Below are 22,916 nucleotides of genomic sequence, written 5' to 3'. Positions count from 1 at the left end.
ATACGGCATACTATCAGCAAGTGTGGGTGGGACTTGAGGTGAGAGCTCAGGGGAAGCAATCAAGGGGACTGCTATGTCTCTCCAATTGGTGCCTGGCTAGAATTCAGGGTGATTCTAATGATTACTTTTCCCCATGAAGCATGGAAGGTGTAGAAGTAACAACTACATCCGAACTAGATATGTTGCCTGGGACAAGACTACTGGCTACTTTTACAGATAATATTTCTTTTGGCCTGTGCTTGAACTTGATTATTGGATGGGATGTTAAGTTCATTGCTCTATTCTTGGTGTGACTCCATTATGTCCATATAATGACCTTGTCTGATGTTACTCTTCTGTTAAAACATTATGTTTTCTCAAATTCCTAAATGTGATGATAGGTGTTGTCAACTTGGCAGAGACTAGAATCATGTGGGGGATGGGCCATGGGGTAATGCCTGTGGGGATTATCTTGATGATGTTAATTAATGTGGGAGGACAAATCTTAATTGTGGATGGGACCATCTCCTCAGGCAGGAAATCCTGGGCTGTGCATATATAGAAAGAGCTGAGCACTGAGCATTTATTTATCCTTCTCTGATTCTTAAGTGTGGATACAGTGGGACCAACTGCTTCAAGTTTCCACTGCTGTGACTTCCCTGCTGTGAGCGACTGTACCTTGAACAGTGAGCCAAACCAAATTCTTTCTCCCTTAAGTAAATTTTTGTTGGAATAATTTATCATAGCAATAGGAAAGGAATAATAAATTACAGAAAGTAGAATAGGACGTGTTGTTTAGATAAATGACCCAGGTGGACAGAAATAATTGTAAGGCCAAATTGATTCAGTCTTTCTCCTACAACTAACAGTGGAAAATTAATTGCTTCCTGGGCATAACAGTAGTCACCCTGACCACTTAGCAATGGAATTAGCACACACTACTGGAAAGTCTAGTGTTGTACCTTCACCAAATGGCTTAGATGTCTTTAGAGACAAGACAAATGATCACAATGACCATGCAAAACACAGATATCATCTCAAAGGGAGTGAAAGTGAATTTATTTTGGATCAAATATGATCTCTACACCCTTGGAACATGGATTTAGGCTACCTCAAATAACATAGTCCAACAAGGCTTTTATGAAGTTTTCTAGTCATAGAACAGCAACAACAAAAGTCATAAATCAAGGCAATTTCCAAGTATGTGGGTGAGAACATCATGTAGGTGGCCACAGCAAAGTAGGGGCATGCTATAGGTCTGAGATGCTATCTGATGACAATCTTAGCTTTTGTGTTGGTGGATGTTAGAGTCTCCTAAGTTAATACATTCCCTAAGGGTTTCCTAACAGTTGAAAGAGTCTTAGATAAGATACAGAGGTGAGAAATGTGTGGCTATAAGGATTATAAAGATAGCTAGTGATAATTTTTGGCTCTGAATCTATAACATTTAGGTTTTCCACAATCACAGAATTCTGCTTAGTCATCTAGCCTTATAGAGTATTTAATGTAGGTGTGGCTTTTTTTTTCCTGGAACATAAATTCACAACTATCCAGCCTGTTCTGGACTTTTGACTTTACTCCAATTGATCTATTTATTTATTTTTATACCAAGGCACCCTTTCTTGATAACTTGAGCTTTCTATTAATAGTAAGGCCTACATTTGGATGAATTTCATCATCAGTGTGTCCCTTATCACAAATAGAACCTGGAATGTTTCATGATTGATTTGATCAATTTTAAGATAAATAACTTTTTATTTAAATGTGTTTATACATGTGCCACATGTGTGTGCATCCCATGGAGGTCAAAGGAAGGTGTCAGATCCCTTGCAGCTCGAATTACAGGCCATCATGAGCTGATATGAGTGCTGGGAGCTGAATTTGGGGACTCTTTAGAAGAGCAAACTTTTTTCTTTTTTTTTATTATTATATTTCTTTTTTAACATGTAGATTCACAACACACAAATAAAATAAACTACACACAGCAAGAAGAAACACAAAACAATAGAGAATTATATAACTGTTTCATTCATAGTGATTTGGCTATTCATATTTGGTAAACTTGAACTAAATATCTTTCCTATCTTGTTGAGTCTAAAATTCTGAATGAAAATTCATATCGATCACATCTCATCTCTATTAACTTAAAACATCTATCTAGATCTAAAACATCTTAACCCCTAACAAACTAAGCTTAACTGTAAGACTAAACTATCTGGTCTTCAACCCCATCAGAGACTTAAGAAAGAATAAAACTTAATTACCTGGGTGAACTTAACAGCTGAACTCTCTCTCCAGTCCCTACCTTAACAATAAATAAACTTGTGTGTGCTCCACTGTGGATATTTTCAACAATCTGTCTTTGACTTTGTTAATGTTCCTCTGTCACTGTCTAATGTGCTGGTAATCACACGCTATGTGATTTTGTATTAAATGTTGCATTGTTTTCATTTTCATGAGTTCTATCTTGGTCTTTAAAAAATATTTTTCATTCTAGGTTTAGGCCTTTTTTTTTTTAGCTAGTGTTCTTTTTTTCTTTTTTCTTTTTTCTCCTCTTTCTCTCTGTCTCTGTGTCTCTATGTATCTCTCTGTCTCTCTTCCTCTCTGTGTATGTATCTTTCTTTGTTTCTCTGTCTCTTTCATCTGTTTCTCTCTCTGACTCTCTGTCTCTGTTACTCTCTGTCTCTCTCTCTCACACACACACACATACACACAAACCTCACTTTGAACCTCACTTTGATGTTCTCAAACTTAAAGCTACAAGATGCTTTGTTCTCCCCAGTTTCTATCACTGTGTGACTCAAACTGGAACCATTCTTAAATTAAACTGATGCAATTGGTTGTAGGAATGGAGTCCAGTGCCTGGAACATGCTAAGCAAGGAGCTTTACCAATGAAAATTTCTTCTAGCCTCTTGCTATTTTCATTTCCCCAAGACCATAACCCTATTGTCATTTGGCAACTTATATGTCAACTTTGAACACATCAACCTAGAGTCTTCTAAGGGAAAAACTGCCTAGATCAGATTGGCCAGTGAGCATCTCTGTGAATTATCTCTATTGTCATTGTTGGAGAAGGGCATCCTTCTGTGAGCAGCACCATTCCCTGGGCATTGGTTCTGGGGTGGATAAGAAAGCATGAGCCAGTTAGCAAGCCAGTAAGCACCATTTCTTCATGATTTCTGCTTCAAATTCCTGGGTGAATTTCTTTCCTGACTTTTCTCAGCTATTGACTGTACCTTGTAAACTGAAACAAACCCTTTCATTGCTTAAGTTGCTTTTGGTTCGAGTGTTTTAGCATGATGACCAAAATCAGAGTAAAACAACATTAAAGCTGTGACTGTCTCAGATGGGAAGATAAATCTAGATCCTATTGTCCAGAATCAGAAAATCTTTCTCCTCTTTTTAAAAATCACTTACTCTGGCCTGGAGCCTGATAGTTCATGCATGAGAAATGCTAATCCCTTCCAGGGCACTTTCTTCTTGCCCCCAATCAGAAGTTTTTTCTATATATTTTAAATATCACCATTTTATGACAGAATTTGCTTACATAGACTCCCTTCCCTTTTTACATATTTAGGCTGCTTTAGGAGGTTTATGTGTGTGTGTGGGGGCCAACATGATGTAGTGAGTCAATTTTTAAATGCTATTTTTATTACTTGGCAATTTTTAAGATTTTTATTGATTGATTTATGGATTGTGAGAGATGCTCACATCCCAATATCCAGTTGAAATAAAAGGAGAACTAGCTTGTGGGAATTGGATCTCTTTTTTTTTTCTACCATGTGGATCCTAAGAATCTATCATAATTCATCAGCAAGCATTTTTTTTCAATGAGCCACCTTGCAAGCTTTTACACAGTGCTTTCTAATGCATATAATAGACTCAAGAGTGAGGCTTTTGAGAGAGAACTATACAAGAAAACCACAGGACAATGCTAGAAGCTGGAATGTGACTTAGCATACAGGTTTCTTGTTTATATCTAAAACATGTCAAGGTTCTCTATGTTGAAACAGTTGCATCAAAACATCATGCAATATTAACTCACATGAGGAGAAGGAGGAGAAGGAAGAACACTAGCGATAAAATAAGTAACATTGTAGATCATTGTTTATATGACCTACACTCTACTGAACACACTGCATGTTAGTTAATAATTCAGCCCCATAAACATCCTACGAGCCAGATGATGCTATTATCCCATCTACTTTTTACAAAATCAAGGCACAGGGGTTGGCCAGTCCCTGAGTAACACGATTACTGTGATACCAGGAGAGACACTGATATAGTGGAAACTTAGAAGAATAAAATGCACTTGTTCACCTAAAGTGACTCCAAAGGCTAAAACTGAGAAGTCGTACAGAGACTCCTGTGCTTCCTGCAAGGCTTGTGTTTCCTTGGGTCTGGTGAGGATGTTAATGAGGAGGAGATATGGCTAATCATACATAACTTGGTACTTATGTCTCTGTCATTGATGAATGCCCATTTATTATTTCTCTAGGCTAAAGTGTCCTCATGATTGTCCCTCTGCAAGGTGCACAGATGCTACAGATGCTGGAGAAATCTTTGAGAAAGTACCTTCCTGGATCCTTAAAGGTGATCTTAGAAAATTCTAAAGGCAGCGAGAAGAAAGTAAATGTGAAAAAGAACTTAACATTTATGCTTTTCTCTCTCTCTCTCTCTCTCTCTCTCTCTCTCTCTCTCTCTCTCTCTCTCTCTCTCTGTGTGTGTGCACATGTGTGGTATGATATATTATGATATATGTGTGCGTGGTGTGTATATGCATGGATACAATATGTTCATCCATGAACAGTCCTAAGGTTGATGTCCAGCACCTTTCTTAATCACTCTCAATCTTATATTTTGAGAAAAGATCTTTTGCTGAACCTGGAGCTCACCAATGCAGCTGGTATAGCTAGTCAGGTTGTCCAGGAAATTTCCTTGACTGAGCCTCCCAAGTAATAGGATTACAAGTAGGTTGTCAGAACTACTAGGCTTCTATGTGGGTTAGAAGTGGTTAGAATCTAGTCCTCACCCTTGTGTGGTGAGAGCTTTATCCACGGAGCCATCTCCCCAATCCCCATGTGACATTATGTTGAGCCAATCCATATTTCATATTTTCCCATTTAATTTACATCACCTCTTTTCAGTATGTTTGCCACTATATCAGTGTTACTAGACCTGGTTAAGAATATGGAGATAGGGCAGATGCAAGATGGTGCCACTGAGCACTCAATGTCTGATCAGTGGGAGAGCTGTGACTATACAGCAATCTAAGGAACAAACTGAGAGTTACAAAACACTAGTGCTGGTGTTTCCCAGGTGAGAGGGGTCCGCATTGTGTGGAGCATAAGTGGGTCTGGCCTCAGGCCATCCATCCAATTCACAGAAAAGTCCCTGGGTCCCTGTAGGCATGTACACAGTCTCCAAATTCTAGTCACTTGTCTACCTGTGTGTGGCACCTGTGCTCTGTGCCTCAGACTGAACTGTGGGCTACAGAGCACCAGTGTCTGAATCTCTTAGCCCAGAGGAGACCCCATAGACCAGAAAACAAGTGGATCAGACCTCAGGTTACCTAGCCAATCCACCCAAAGTTCCCAGGACCAGCTGGCCTCAAGGTCTAAGCACAGGCCTGACTGTGACATACAGCACCTGAGACTGATATCTTAGACAAAACACCGTTGCCTGAATCCTCTAGCCCAGAAAGGATCCCAAGGACTAGAGAACAAGTGAATTTGACCTCAGGTCACCTGCCTGACCCATGAGAAGAGTTCTCTGATCTCCACAGGTGAGGAGTCTCAACTGATAGCCACTCACATATGAGCTGCTCTCAATAGCCAATGAAAGATAACAAAAACTACCACATGCCAGAGACATTCAGATGGTGAAAGGCCAGAGCAAAAACATAAACAACAAAAGCAAAAAGTAATATGGCATCTCCAGAACACAGTTATCTCAATGCAATCAGCCCTGGACACTCTAACACAACTGAAATCCAAGAAAATGACCTCAAATGTTTCCCTATGAATTTGATAATGTAAGAAACAAATAAATCCATAAAAAAACCAAGAAGATATATCCAAACAGATTGAGGCCCTTAGGTCATGATAGAAGCCCATAGAGAGGAAATGAATAAATTCCTGGATGAAATTCAGGAAAATGAAAACAATTAGGTGAAAGAAATCAATAAAACCATCCAAGATCTGAAGATGAAAACAGAAACAATAAGAAAAGTGTGAACTTAACAGGGACATATGCTCAACCATGTTCATAACTGCCTTATTCGTAATAGCCAGAACATGGAAACAGCCTAAGTGTCCCTCAGTAGAAGAATGGATAAAGAAACTGTGGTACATTTACACTATGGAATACTGCTCAGCTATTAAAAACAAGGAATTCCCGAAATTTGTGGACAAATGGATTGAGCTAGAAATGATCATAATGAGTGAGTTAACCCAGAAGCAGAAAGACTCAAATGGTATATATACTCACTTATATCTGCATACTAGCCCAAGGGGCATGTCCCACAAAAGCCTTCAATTACCAGGAAACTGGGACAGAGGGGAGGACATCCTATTGGGACTGTAGATGAGAGAAGCATGGGAGAATAGAAAAGTAGAAGGATCCAGAGGGTCCTAGAAACCTACAAGAAGAACATTATGATAGGCAGATTTGGGCCCAGGGGTCCTGCTCAAATTATGGCACCAGCCAAGGACAATACAGGCCAAAAACTTCAAACCCCTACCCAGATCTAGCCGATGGACAGGACATTCTCCACAGTTGAGTGGAGAGTGGGGTATGACTTTCACACGTACTTTGGTGCCTCATATTTGACCATGTCCCCTGGAGGGGGAGACCTGGTGGCACTCAGAGGAATGACAGCAGGCTACCAAGAAGAGACTTGATACCCTATGAGCATATAAAGGGGGAGGAAGTCCTCCTCAGGCATAGTCATAGGGGAGGGGAGTAAGGGGAAAATGGGAGGGAGGGAAGAATGGGAGGATACAAGGGATGGGATAACCATTGAGATGTAACAAGAATAAATTAATAAAAAAGAATTAAACATTTGGTATATAAAAAAAAGAGGGACATACCTATAAAGTTACAAGACACTTACAGAACACCAAAAATATTGGACCAGAAAAGAATGTTTTCTTGCCTCATAATAATAAAAACACTAAGCACACAGAACAACAACAACAACAACAGCAACAACAACAACAAAAAGAATAGTAAAAGCTGCAAGTGAAAAAGCCAAGTAACTTATAAAGGCAGCCCTATTAGAATCATGCCCAACTTCTCAACAGTGACTCTAAAGCCAGAGGGTCCAGGGAAGATGTCTTGCAGACTCTAAGAGACCACAGATACTAGCTGAGACTACTATACCCAGCAAAACTTTCAATTGCCATAGATGAACAAAACAAGATATTCCATAACAAAACCAAATTTAAACAATATCTATACACAAATGCACCCCTACAAAAGGTACTAGAAGGAAAATATCATGCCAAGGAGCTTAACTACAGCCTGGAACTCCATAAAAAAGATATGGAGATACAAATAAGTAGTTTAAAATAGTATGATAGCACCTGTCTCAGGAGACAGGCAAGACTGATGACTTGAGTGATCTCCAGACCCCACTTTGTAGCAGGAAAGTAGTAACTCTTAAGAGTTATCATCTGACCTCCACAGATGTGCTGACACACACACACACACACACACACACACACACACACACACACCACCACCACCACCACCACCACCACCACCACCACCACAACCACCACCACTACTAAAGTAAATAAATACATACATACAAAGATACATACATACAATGTAAGAATATGCAGGGGCAGCTATTTCCCCAATATCTCGCTAGCAGTGAGTTGCAGTCTTTTGCATACATGGACTTTGCCCTTTGCTCGCTGAAGAAGTTTCCTGTTGTTTCTTCTCAAGAGCCCCTCCTTAGAAGCCCTTGAGATTTCCTCTAGTTTTCCTCCACAGTTAACTGAGGAGGAACACACTAATGTTTAATTAGTTCATTTTTAGAAGAATGTTTACCATGCAAAAGGTACACCATCTTGAGTGTGATTGGAGTTAGTAATGGGTCTGTTGCTCTGAATCTAGTGGACATCACACTGGGCGCTGTCTCCCATTTTCACCCCAAAGCCCATTACAACTGATCAAAGACCCTCTGGTTGACTAAACCATGTAGACAGGTATAAATGCTTACATCTGAGCTGTGTGAAGGTGTCTCTATTGATTTTTTTTCCAAACAAATGATGTGAGGCCCACTCTAATTAAGCTTGAGCATAACAACTGTATTTGTGTGTGCTGTGTGTCATGGGTGTGTGTATGTGTATGTTTGTGTGTGTGATGCATATACGAATGTGTGTGCACCAGTGTTTGTGTGTATGGTTTTCTGTGTGTGCTGTGTATGCGTATATATGTTTGTGTGTGGTATATGTGTGTATGTGTGCAGGTGTTTGTGTGTATGCTTATCTCTGTGAGTGTATGTGTACATGTAGGTTTGTGTATATTAATATATATGTGTGTTTCTGTGTATGGATGCATGTGTGTTTCCTTACACTGTATACTTGTTTGTTTATATGTATGTAGAAATTGTTCATATATTTCATTTGTTTGTATATCTTTCTGTGTATTTGTGCCCATGTTTATGTGTGAATGTATGAATGTTTTCTGTGCATGCATGTGTGTGCCTTAAAGAAAACATATTTCCAGATTTGTGCTACTCCATGAGACATTCCCTACAAAATGCATCCATTTAAGATAAGATGAGTGAATTCAGTTCTATTTTTTCTCTAGTAGATTGGCCACTGCCTTTTTATAAAAATTAACATTCTTTTATTTATAGATTGTTTTGTTTTATTTTCATTCATTAACGATAGACTAATGAGGGAATCAATCCTGTTATTTACTACCCAAATAAATCTACTTCAAATCAAACTAAAACCAAAACCTCCCATTTTAGTAAAACCCACTGGTCTGAGCCAAGATCTTCTATGTACCAAGGCAATCCACACGAGTCAGAAAATTTCTCAGAGTGAAAGCAAATTTTCCTCAGATTTATATCATTTGACACTCTATGGCCAGCTAGCTTTAGTTATTTTTATGTTAAACAACTATTTTCAGAAATTCTGAAGGCTAAAACCTTTTTAAAAACATGCTCTGTGATACAGGACTTTAAAATATAAATTTCTTTATTCCTTATACTAAAAGTGAATGTCGAACATTTTGAGAAAACTCTGGATGTTTGTTGGTGGCTTTGTTGAGCCCACTGAGTGAGAGGAGGTGGCTTTCTCAGCTTCTCAGACTCCATAAGGAAATGCATAATTTCTTAGTCACTTACTAAGGGCACACACCTTCTCTTAACAGGAGTTTGGAATATCCATAAAAAAGGTTGTTACTAAAAAACCATTCATTTTATTTATCTGTCTATTTTACTATATATGTTATGATTCATATTTGAAGACAAATTTTTTATGAGTTGAAGTTTAAAAAGGTAATGCATTGGATTGTTTGGCCCAGATTCTTCCTTACCTCTTTGTCATTACCAACTGCCACACTTTCATAGGAGTAATCTCTGTCCTGATTACAAAATGTTCTCTTTCATCCCTCTCAAGAAACCAAGCATCTCACCTCCTTGCAGGTTTATGGGACCATCTATCACATGAGCCATGGAAACCCATTCAACCTAAAAGCCTTAGTCGACAAGTGGCCTGATTTTAACACAGTGGTTGTCCGTCCTCAAGAACAGGTAAGGAGACAGGCGTGGAAAAAAAAGTCATTCTAAGAAAGTTTATCCCAGGTTACATTTAGGAATATGCAGGTATACATATATGCACATATAATAACAATTAATAAAAAAAAAAGAGGCCAGGAATTTGGAAGAGAGATGTATATGGGGAGCGGGGTTAGAGGGAGGAATGGGAAGAGAGAAATGTAAGTAGATTGTAATCTCAAAAAAATAGAGTTGATCCCATAAATGGCCAAGGGTATAAGAATTTAATGGTAGTTTTTAGAGACTGCAATGCTCTGGGAAATCAGGGGCACCATTTGTGAAAAGACACAAAATTACACTTAAAACGGAAGAATAGGGTAAAGAGATCTACTGTATAGCATTGTGACTAACTACATTTTATTCTGAAAACGATGGGAAAGATGTGAAGTATTATACCAGAAGTTTCACAACGGTATATTTTAATTAGCTAGGATTATACATGCCACAACATATATACACAGCAATATGTTCCCCAATGGTTTTTCAGTTTATGGTGGACCAAATGTATGTCAATGGCCTCATCAAAATACATTGACTACAAAAGCATGGGGCCCAGAGTTTGAGCCCAGAAACCCATGTGTAAAAGCCAGGTGTGCCAACGTGTGTTTGCAAGCCTGGTGCTGAAGAGACAAGGCTGGTGGATCTATGGGGCTTATCAACCAGCCAGCTAGCTTGCTAGGCATGTTCCAAGGCAGTGATAGACCTTGCTGAGGGAAAAAACACGGATGGCACCCAAGGAAGGATACACAAAGTTCTCTGTCTGCCTCCGCATGTAACTATACACATGTGCAACACACACACACACACACACACACACACACACACACACACACACACACACACACAGTATGTCTCTTAATACATGGTGACCATTTTAATTTGTTTGATCACAATCTATGATACTCAGCCAACAAAAGCATGCGATATCTCCCTTCTCAGAACACATTGCCACTGTTAAGCAGTGCTTGTCTATACCGTAAGACATGCATAGTAATCACACACAATTTTATGTAGAGCTTTAAAACATCCAAAGTTTAAAAGGGTATGAAATACAAATAAATAGAATATAAAATGTAAATATGGACTATGTGTTTAGTATGAAGCAGGGTATTGATATGTAACTATACTGAACAAGAGCAGAAAAATTTGCATTAAATAAAAACAGAACTGAAGTAAAATTATTTAATGTTTTGTATTTTATCTTAAGCAACAAGATAATCACAGCATTGCTGACTCGTAAATGTACTTTTGCTTCTTTATTTTTCAATTCTTGCTTTAAATCTTTTTCTAATTCTGCCCTAGTTGTAATAGTTTCCTCTTCCACTTTGTACAAGATAATTTCACCTATTACTTAAAAATTAAAATGTATCTTTCTAAATATATAGTTTTTTCCTCAAGCTATCCTTTGATTAACTATAACAAATTTGTAATAAAAAAGTATTTATTATTTGTACTTAGCTTTGGTTTTTATTACATATAAAGAAATTTTAACTTAGAATTGTCTGTATAAAAATCAGTGCTAGAATGCTTGGGTTTGTATGTTCTGAACATACCTGACTTATAGTAAAATTTAATCTCACAACAGAAGCTTTCCTTCAATCTTGCAACAAAAACACACATTCTAAATGTCTGTCTGTACTCTTGATTAGAAATGTTAATGTAATATATTTTTAGTAGATATTATTCTGGAATGTTCTAGTCTAGTTTAAATATTTGAATTTCACAGTTTAAATGATTCAGAAATAATAAGATTGTACTAATAAAAGTACTAACTTTTTCTTACCTAAAATCATTACTGTATAGAGCAGCAGAGATGCTACAGTGGTTAAGAGCACTGGCTGCTTATTCAGAGGACCTGGTTTAATTCTCAGCACTCACACAATAGTTCACAGCATCTGTAACTCCACTTCCAGGAGATCCAGTGCCATCTTCTAGCCTCCCTGAGACCAAGCATGCATGAAGTGGATAGACACGCATGCAAGCAAGACACCCATATACATAAAATAGTAAATTAATTTTAAAATATTAAGGTATAATGAGACTAGCGCTACAATTATAAATGATAAACAATGTGCGTTATCTCTCCTTTCTCTGTGATAACAGGACATGGCAGATGACCTTGATTACTACACCAATACTTACCAAATCTACTCCAAGGACCCCCAGAACTCTCAGGAGTTTCTGGGCTCCTCAGAAGTTATCAACTGGAAACAGCATCTGCAAATTCAAAGTATGGGCAATGGGAAATTGACCCAGTCACTTCTGTGTCTTGTCTCAAAAGGTCCACCCCCATATCACCCCTACCAACCACCAATGACATCAGCCAGATGTCCATCATTATATCTACTTGTAAAAAGGAAAATATTAGACAGAGTTCTCCAGAGGAACAGAATCTATAGAATGCATATACATTTATATATATTTATATATATAATAAAAAGGGACTTAAAGCTTCATTTACATGAAAGGGACTGTAGCCAATAGCAGCTATCTACACGTTGGAGGGACAGAGAACTCAACTCCATAGCTATCCGATCCATAAAGTTGCATACTTTGGCAATTGTAATTTGGTGCTAACAGTCTGGATTTTCCTGGAGAGCCATAGGTACTGTGCCCACTTTGGAAAGCTGAAGAGCCTGAGTCTGATGTCAGCGGAGGACAGCAGTAATGATGGCAGACAGTAGACAATAGGGGGACATTGCTTTTTTCTCAGACCCCTCTTCATCTGGCTACCCATAAAGGTGTGAACCAATTTGAGGATGGGTCTTCCTCCCTCATTGAATCCTCTTCCAGGCTCTTCCACAGGTTTGCCTTTTAGATGGTTCTAAATTCTACCAAGTTGACAACAGACCAGCCATCACAATAACTCCTAGTCCCAGCAATATATGGCCCACTTTATAGATGTATCCAGGATCCTTAGGAAAAGTGTGGGTGCAGGAGTATAGCTTCACCTCTGGAATCCCATGTCTGTAGTGAGATTGACAGTTTGTGATGCCACAGGTGTCTTATCCTTATGCCTTGCCCTCTGTGAGATCATAGTCTTTGCATATAAATATCTGAGTAATAACAGTTCCAAAACACAAGACACTAAAGTTTTGAACAGGAGGAGCTTACTGTAATACTGGGTGGCTTGGTTAGCGCTAATTGCCAGCTTGATGCAAGCTAGAGTCACCTGGGAAGTGTTGCCTCATTTGGGTAATTGCCAAGATCTGGTTGGCTTTGTGAGGATATCTGCAGGGCATTGTTTTAATTGTTAATTAATGGAGGATGGCTCTGGCCACTATGGATAATACCAACCCTAGACAAGTGGTCTTGGGTTGTATAAGAAAGCTAGTTGAATGTGGGATGTGAATGATATGGAGAACAAGTCAGCAAGAAGGTCTTCTGTGGATCCTGCCCTGACTTTCCTCAGTGATGGATTGTGACCTGGAAGTATAAGCCAAATAAACCCTTTTGTCCCAAGTTGACTTTCATTATGGTGTTGTGTAACAGCAACAGTATGAAACAACAACAAGAGGATAGGTCAGTTATTGTTTGCTGTAGTAGAAAACTCATAACGAGTTTGGTCTTTACAAGCAGTTAATTGCTGGTCCCTGCTGCGTTTATTCATGCATCATATATTGGTTGGAGGACTCAATACTTGTTGCTTCACCATAGACTCATTCATATGTCTAGATGTTGGTTCTGGCTGTCAGTCAGTGCTAGATGTTGGTTGTGATGATGGTGCAATATGTCTCTAGCCACCTAGCCTAGGCTAGTTTAAATATAGTATCAAGGTAAGTGGGATCAAAAAGAGAAAGTCCCAAGGTCTAATCTGTTAAGTGTTTCCTTGCATAAATTTATTATTCCCATTGGCCAGATGGAGTTTAGGAGGGGACCACTCTAGAGAATAGAAGCAAGGAATTATGGTTAAATTCCGAATCATTGCCTCAATAATCCCTCACCTTGGGGACATGAGTTAGAAGATGATGGTTACCATGTTTTATAACTCCTGTTCGGTTTTCAAAACTACACAATGATGTAGCTCAAATAACCTCATTTCAGTCTTGGTCTACTTAAAAAATAACTATTAATTAGCTCATTCCCTTTTATGTTTTCATTTTTATAAGACAGAGAACATTATGTCAGCCATGACTATATATGCCCATTCACACCAGCATGACCACAGTCAAGATCTTGTCTGAAATCTCACACTTCCTACCCCATTGCAGAGCCCTCTGAATGTATCTAACCATTACTTCTCTCCTTATAAATTCATTATATGTTTCCTTAAAATCTGATCTAGGTTCTCAGACCCACCTGAATGAGGCAATACAAAATCTTGCAAACATTCGATCTTTGCAAGTCAAACACTCAGAAAACATCCTTTATGTGTCACCAGAGACCATCAAGAACCTGTTCCCTTCTTTTTTGGATACAAAGAATTTATCACCGGCTAGTGGCAAGCCTAAGGCCATGTGAGTTTGACAAGAGCTCCTGTATATTCCTCACATCTTTCTCCTACAATTTCACTGCCTGGCCCTGATTTTACTCTGGTCTTTGATGCCCACACCCTAGTAGATGAGCTCCATCCATGCTCATACAAGCAACTTTATTTAAATTCAGTTGGTCACACTACACACGCAAAAGAAATTAAAGGAAAGGAACTTGTGAAGAGGTCCAATAGAGTGGGGGGGGGGCGGAGAGTAGAATGAAGGCAATTAAGAGTGGGTAAAAACCAACATATGTGACATATGTATGTGGAATGATTAAAGAATAAACTTTTTAAAAGTTTGAATTATAATAGTGCCAGCAAATTGGTTCATTAAGGGCTTAGATGGCCAAGGATGACCAACTGGGTTACTGAATTCAATCCCTGGGGCCAACATGGTGAAAGGAGAGAACCATCTCCCACAAGTTCTCTATATCCAGTATGAGTACATCCATGCACTCCTATTCAGCCCTTCTGCAATCATTAAATAAATGGAGAAGAGAAAATGAAAAATGATAAGAATAACCTATGAAAGTATATCAGATTTCGTACCTCTCTATTTACATTATTGTAAGAGTCGAGTCCTCTGTCCACTGTTCTGACATTTGTTATTCTTGCTCATTTCTTCCAACCGCAATGGTCTTTCTGTCTCCCTAGCATAAGTTCATTTATATCCAGAACTTTGCAGTTGTTGCTTCCAATGCTCTGTCCCTCAATATACCAGATATAGGAACAAACATATATCTTTCTACTCACAGTCTTTGCTTTCCTCTTGGATCCTATATAGCAATCAAGATATGTTCAAACTTTCATCCTTGGATGCTACCCATGCTGCCTTGGTGAATAAATTCTGGCTTTTTGGTGGAAATGAGAGGAGCCAGAGATTCATCGAGCGCTGTATAAAGCATTTCCCAAGTTCCTGTGTCCTGGGGCCTGAGGGAACCCCTGCATCCTGGACCCTAATGGACCAAACTGGAGAGATGCGAATGGGAGGCACCATACCTGAGTACCGGGCCCAAGGTCTTGTCTCCTTTGTTGTCTATTCACAAGAACAGACTATGAAGAAACGTGGCTTTCCTGTTTATTCTCATACAGACAAGAGTAATACAGCCATGCAAAAAATGAGCTACTCACTGCAGCATGTCCCCATGCCCTGTGCTTGGAACCAATGGATGTGTGTGCCTGTGTGAAGCTGGCCTTGAACACAAGATGATGTTGGGTGGGCCTGGGCATGTAATGGGATAGTGGACAAAGAGTAGAGGTGACCAAAAAGAAAGAATAAATGGTAACCAGCTGCAAAGGAGTGATGCTGTCTGTGCTCTGGGGAAGCAGTTAATGACTGTCAGATCTGCGATAGAACTGAAGCAAGCCTGTATGTTTCTCTACTGAACTCATGTAATTTAGACCCTTCACACTTCTGGGATCTATATGATACTCTCTTATCAGCTGCTCAAGGCTCCAAGTGGCTCCTCCTAGAAGCTACAGTGCAAAACTTGCAGGCTTCTTGCTAGTGATGGAGAGACTGTTTTCTAGATACTGTGGCGTATTCCTTTCTGTCTATAGCCTTTCCTTCAGGGATCAGCAAGTGGATTCTCCTCAGCAGGTCTTTAGAAAGTAGCCAGTCCTTTGTTAGCTGCTTCATAGATATGTTAAATACATCATACATGGATCAGACAGTTTATCAGATTAAACATAATCTACATAAAACAGCAAAGAAAGATATTTTCCAGTCCCTTCTCAGCGCTGAGAAAATAATGCAATGTGGCATCCAAAGGCTTGGCTTCCCAACCTATTGCAACCCTGAAGGTGTAAATAGAGTCTGTGGTTGATTGCACACGCATAAGCTGAATGTCTTGCTCTGAGGAGAGCAAGGGATAAGTTATGGAGAGTAAAATATGGATGCACCCAGGTAGGAGCTGAGGGCAGAGAAGCCCAGCTGGGACATTTGTTGTCCCATCTCTTCTTCCATGTTATGTCTGGTGCCTGAGCTCTATCCAGCACAGAGTTTTGTCATGAGAAGGTGTGTTGCTGGTGGGAACAGCAGGGGAGAACTCCTAGGTTGGGACATTTCTCTGTAACACCACTGTACAGCAAAGTGCTCTGTGATGAAGATGACACCTTCCCTTTTCATCTCTAAAATGTTATGTTGTAGAATTAAGGCTCTAGTCTTACCCCCACAAAGCCCAAAGTATCGGCTCAGGTTTAATTTCTTGGGAAGTGAAGACACTAGAGGTTCAGTTGATAGCAGGGTTTCTCAGTTTTGCCACCCTGGACATGTATCACTGTATGACTATGTACTTTGGAGACTAGGATGTTAGCCAGGTTCCTTCCCACCAGGCAGGAGTGGCATCCTCTATCACTCTTTTTACTAATTGTCCTCTTCCCTTCTCTTCTCTTCTCTTCTCTTCTCTTCTCTTCTCTTCTCTTCTCTTCTCTTCTGTTCTCTCTCTCTCTCTCTCTCTCTCTCTCTCTCTCTCTCTCTCTCTCTTTCTCTCGCTCTCTTCCCCTCTGCATGTATGTGCACAGAGAGGTGAAATGTCATCTATTTTATTCCAACTCCACCTTTTTGAGACTGTTGCTCAGTGAACCTGCACCTTGTCAATTCAGCTAGACTGGCTGGGTAGCAAGGCCCCAGGATCCCCCATTTCTGCTTCCCCAGCACTATGATTACAGGTAAACATTGCTGTGCCCAGCTTTTTATGTGGGCACTGGAGATCCAAACTTGGGTTTTCATGCTTATACAGCAAGCACTTCACCTGCTGACCTGTCTTCCTGTCCCCCCCCCCCTTTTTGATAAGTGGGAATATCTGCAGATATTAAAGTTTGGAGGCAAAGTGGTCACTGGTTAGGAAACATTGGCTGATAGTTTTGGTCCTCAAATTTGCGCATGCATCAGAATCACCTGGCATAGTAGCCAGTGTTGGTGTACATCTGCAGCCCCAGATACTCAGGAGGCCAACATAAGATACCTTGGATCTAGGAATTTCAAGATTATCCTCAGAAAATGGGAGACCCTGTGACAAGTTAACGGAGGAAATGAGGGAGGGATGGAGGTACATATTTTACAAGTCAGACTGGGGTTTCACATCTACTTTCTGTGACATAATAATCAAGATAAGACCTCTAGATTTTACATTTCTAACGAGTTTTCCATTGATTCTGATACTGTCAGTCTAGCAACTATGCTTTCAGAACCATTTGTTTAGAGAAATAATGAACATTTCTTCCCCAGGACTATAGATGAAAATTCCTATTCCATTCTCCTTTGTAAAACTTCTATGCATTTACCATTCTAAGGAGGACCTAGTTTTTCATCACACTGAAATAAAGTCATTTACATCCTTTTCATCTCTCTTTTAAGCTTCTTTGTGTTAGTTCCTTTCTTTGAATTTTTATTTCTCCACTGTTGTTGATCTCTCGAGCTAGGGTTTTGCAAAATCAAGGTTGGTCACAAACTCATGGTGTAGCTGAGGATGACTTTACATTAATGCTAGTTCTGTCTCTACCTTCCATTTGCTGAGATTGCATGGGTATATCACCATTTCTGGCACTCTTAGGCTTATCTGCTCCGGGAGCTTCCAGAACAAGGGCACATTCTTAGACTTCTTGTGATCCATTTACTGTATGCCTAGTCTCCATGCTGGGCACCCAAGTAGACATATCATATCTTTAAAGCATTCATCAGTGTCACTCACTCATTGTCATTTTCAGTTATCTTTCATTGGTCATGTGATTGGTGGGAAATCCTCATATGCTCTTACATTAAGTTGATTGTCAGTCACAAAAAAATAGATATGTGAAAAGCCATACAGTGTCAATGTGTATTTCAAACACTGTTCTCTGACCTCAGGATGTATCAGTGTATCCAGTGTTTACATGCTACAGTAATTAAGTTATATGACTTCTGCAATAAAAGCTTTAAATCTTGAAGAAAGAGATGGATGAAGACATTAGATATTCCCCCATGCTCATGGATTGGTAGGATTAATACTATGAAAATGGCCATCCTACCAAAAGCCATTTGCAGATTCAGTGTAATCCTAATCAAAATCTCCATGACATTCTTCACAAGTATATATAGTCTAAATTTTGTAAAATTACATACTTTAATTGGCTTATAAGTAACAGCCAGAGCACAAAAGATGAGTTAAAACACAGACGTGGTTTGTCATTTTTTTTTATTATCCCATCTCAACTGTGGTCCTGAGCGAAATTACATTTAAACTGTGTTATTCCAGCACAAAATGATCTCACATGTTCCAAATTTGTGAGTCACTACAGATTTATAAATTCATGGATTAAAAAGTATTGGTACAGTGAGTCTGATTTTTCTAATCCAATAGTGATTGTTCAGGGGACACTTTTTGACCCCAGGTGACACTTGGTAATGCCTATAGACATTTTGTTTGTCCTAAATTGGCTGAGGGCCAAGGTTGAGGGAGGAATGCAGCTCAGGGACCTAGTGAGTAAGAATGGAGAGCAGAGCTACACATCCTTACCTCATGGCAAGGAATTATTACTCCACAAGAAATCCATAATTCAAAGGATGAGAATACAGCTCTAATAATTAGCATAAATTAGCATAACAATTCTTTTCTTTGAGAGGAAATGCACTATTCCAGCTTATTTAGATTGTTAAACTGGCATAAATTAGTCATGTTTACCAGATTCAGCCCCAGTGAACTGACTGAATATGCTGAGTGCTGTCTTTATTGTTACATCAATAATTTCCTAAATTTAGGAAGTAACTTTTAAAGCTCATTATCCCGATTTGTGTGCTATATTTATGCCTTGTGTTTTTGTATCCTCTTACATGTCTGCTGCTTCTACCCAGAGCTGTTGTATACATAGCAGTGCCACAGCTAATGCTGGCTGGCATTGTGAGGGACACACAACACACTCTATACCATTGCTCGTACATTATCAATTTTAATTCTCCTGATAAGGTCTGGAGGAAGGCCTCAGACCACTTTCATTCTGCTGATGGATAATATGAGGTGCAAGGGACTTAAATAAGGAGCCAGTTTCTCCCAGGAAGAAAAAGAATCTGTGTATACATTGGGGCGAATGTAGCTATTCTCAGAGCCCTACATTTTATACCAAAAGCAACACATTTTCTTCAGAATTGGCTTTGCTGTTTGTGTGTGGCTGGAATCCAGCTTTTATCTGCTGATAAAAATTCATTTTTAAATTAATTGCTCTAGTATTCAACTCCATGCACTAGCTTGGGAAAATGGAATAATTAAGCGAGATTAAAAAAAAAAATCAACCCAAATTCATTAACATTGCTTAAGATGAATAACACCCTGATTACACCTAAAGTTCAGTTTTGTCTGGCAGTCTGCATAATTCTGAGTTAATTACCCAATTTCCTTGTAAGAAATTACTTAATATAAAAACGGACACTGTGACTAATCAATTTGATGGGGTTGGTCAGAGGATTACATGACTAACTACACACGATTCGCCTAGTACGTGGATGTACAAGCTGTGAAACTTAAAGGTCTTATGGGGAGATGGCTTTATGAGTAAGGGGACTTTGAGAGCAACAGGATCTGAGATAAAATCCGCAGCAAGTAAGTAAAAACAGAACATGGCTATGTGTACCTGTAACCGTAGCATTGGGGGAAGAATGATAGAAAGAAATTCTGAAATCTCGGGGTCAGCCATCCCTAGCCAAATTCAAGGCTTATTGAGAGACCTTGTCTCAAGAAATAAGGTGGAGATCAGTAGAGGAAGATGTTCAATACCACATGAACCTGCATCTCTCTCTCTCTCTCTCTCTCTCTCTCTCTCTCTCTCTCTCTCTCTCTCTCTCTCTCACACACACACACACACACACACACACACACAGAGCCATTTATACATATTCACAAAGGAAACACATGATCTTATTTGGAAAATAGGTTCATTTCAGGCATGTGACCTTGAATGAGCCATTTCCTACCCCCTTGTGACTTAGTTTACTTATACACAAAATTAATAAGCTGGGAAAGTGCTTCACGGGTCATTCGTGTGGTCTGAACTTCAGGAGCAGCCTTTCTAAATGTCCAAGAAGCAACAGCTGCCCGGATTAAGGGGTACATACTAACCTCCTTTCATTCATTTCAGAATTTCCCCAGAAAACAAATTCCTCTTTGAATCCCACAGTACTTTAAAATACTCCCATGGTGAGAGTTTTACTTCTTAAAAGTTTGTCATCTAGAGAAAAATTATATGTCCAGACATGTAATGTCCCAATGGGAGTTCCATGAAGCAAATGCTCCCCAGCAAAGCCTTACTCATCCCTTTGATTTACTGATTTGTTCCACTGTATTTTTTCTGCCACACACCAATACAAATATGTGCTCAGGCACAATCCAAAACACAAGCATATGCATGTGGGACGTTTATCACAGGCACATAGAAGTAGGTGGGGCAGAAGAGGGAGGGCACGGGGCGGGGGGAGGGGGGGCAGGGAACAGAAAGATGGTGCGAAGGGGATAACAATAGGAATGCAATGTGAGCAAATTACAATACAAAAGAAAGTTAGTTGTAGTATCAAATATTTTAACATATTTATCTACTATTTATTTTTAAAAGATTATTTAATTTTTTACAATTGTGTATGTGTGTGTATGAACATCAGTGTGTGTGTTGGTATGTGTTTGTGTGGTGTGTGATGTGTGTGTGTGTGTGTGTGTGTGTGTAGTGTGTTGTGGTGGTGGTGTGTGCACATGGGTGTTGGTGGTAGTGAGGTAAGAGACATCAGAGCTGATGGAGCTGGGGTTACAGGCAGTTGTTAGCCACCATCATACCCTCTGGGAACCAAACTCAGGTCCTCTGCCAGAGCAGAATGGGTTTTTAACCGCTGAGCTATTTCTCCAGCTCCCTAATATTAGTCTTTTTTGGCTTAAAAAAAAATTCTAAAAACCCAAACAGGGAGTCCCCTTTCAAGTAAAAGCATGTACTTTTTTTTGGACACATTTTATTGAGAACCACATGGTTAATGCTTCTTAGGTAAGTTATTGTTTCTCTCTGACCTCATCATTCTTATAAAACCAACAACGTTCACATAAATTTTATCAAAAAACGTTGGGTGTAGTGAAACAAGCGTTGAAGCCCAGCTTGTGGGAGTCAAAGGCAGGCATATCTCTGTGACTCTGGGGGCATCTGCTTGATATTGCAAGATCCAGATGAGCCAGGTTTATATAGTGAGGCACTGTCTAAAACAACAATAAGCTATAAAATAAAAGCATTAAAAAAAATTAAAGGTAAGATAGAGTATAAGAAAAAGGAAAGGAAAACATTAAAAATTCAGCTTGTTTGTATAGGACAACCAGGCTCGTATACTGACTTAGACACCAAGAAGCCGGGGACACAGCTTGGTGGCAGAGCACATGCCTAGCATGCATGAGTGCAGGGAGGGGCTGGACCCCAGCACCACCTAAACCAGATGTGGGGCCACAAGCCTACATCCCAGCTCTGTAAGGTGTCAGCAGAGGGATCCTCTCCTGCATAGTGAACTCCAGGTCAGCGTGGGCTCCATGAGCCCCTGTCTCAAAACATCAAATAACAACATTTCTTAAGCGTAACAATAGTAACCATAGTCCTGTCTAATGAGCTCTCTGTAAGTGCTTTGTCATCCTAAGGGAGTTCCCTTCAGTTGATATTGCTTTTATGAAACTGTAGCTACTTAGTCACCCCATCCTTCATACGTGCTAATTTCCTTGCTATACATTTATAATTCTAAGCGAGCTCCTGCCTCAGGGTCTGTGTACTTACTGTCCCTCTTTGTGGCATACTCCCGACCTCCATGTAGCTCTCCTTTAAATGTTACTGTCTTTTTGTCCTTGCTTGAACATGTTATGCTCCATGTGTGTCACCCATCCTTCCCAGCACTACACACATTCCCTAGAACAAATAACCTGGACAGCCTGCTTTCCATTTATTTATTATCTATCTTCCCCAGCTAGATTAAAAACTAAGGAAGACTGTTTTTATTAACTGTCTTTGCAACATAATCCTTAGTGGACCAGTGGATGTTTGATTCATTGTATATTCTAATTTAGTATTTATTGAATTCAGCTAGTGGTCCAATAGGGTAACCCTTTGATTTATAGTGTACCATGCTTAGTGTGCTGTGTACTCAAAGGTACCAGTAATTTTCCAGTGTGCTGTTTTGTTTTGTTTTGTTTTTTTAATCTAAATTCTCACTCAGTACAACAATGTCAGTTTGCTAGGTGATTTAATTTGGAAAATTACCACGTATTTATTTATTTACTATAGATTTGACTGAAATCATTATAAAAGCCTGCACTGGATACAAATTGACAACCTGCAGTGGTACTTAACATAGCAAACATTAAGTATTCTAATGTAATACATAATTGACATAGCTTTAATTTTGATTGTCGTGGGGCTCAGGAATACACAAATCCTGTCCACAACAGTGTACAATGTATTCAGCATTAGACTAGTCTGGGGAGAGTTTCTTCTTGCCTCTTTCACTGCTGTGGTTGCCAGAATTCCTAGCTTGTGAGTGAATGTGCAGAGCAAGCCTCAACTTTCCGGTCCCCCCTTGCTTCCTCCTCTTTGTGTCTCTTTAATTTCCCTCTGCGTCTTTTTTAGATTGATATGAGATCCACAAAATATAGAATTCATTGCAATTTTCAAAAATCATTGAC

General features: G+C 39.4%; 1 protein-coding gene across 1 annotated transcript in view; it reads left to right on the top strand.

Moving 5' to 3' along the window:
* Positions 1-15,550, top strand: part of LOC311609440 (uncharacterized protein) — a 42,641-nt gene extending 27,091 nt beyond the window's left edge. Inside the window, exons 7-11 of the mRNA XM_084802542.1 lie at positions 4,486-4,573; positions 9,648-9,755; positions 11,883-12,009; positions 14,065-14,236; positions 15,038-15,550. Of these exons, the coding sequence (XP_084658668.1) occupies positions 4,486-4,573; positions 9,648-9,755; positions 11,883-12,009; positions 14,065-14,236; positions 15,038-15,440 (898 nt within the window). The 3' untranslated portion in view covers positions 15,441-15,550. The remainder of the gene's footprint in view (positions 1-4,485; positions 4,574-9,647; positions 9,756-11,882; positions 12,010-14,064; positions 14,237-15,037) is intronic.
* Positions 15,551-22,916: the final 7,366 nt, after the last annotated feature.

Source organism: Acomys minous (assembly GCF_964271855.1).
Source record: "Acomys minous genome assembly, chromosome: 2".
Classification (NCBI taxonomy): domain Eukaryota; kingdom Metazoa; phylum Chordata; class Mammalia; order Rodentia; family Muridae; genus Acomys; species Acomys minous.
Note: the sequence above shows the minus strand (reverse complement) of the source record. Positions and strands in the feature narration are given on the sequence as shown.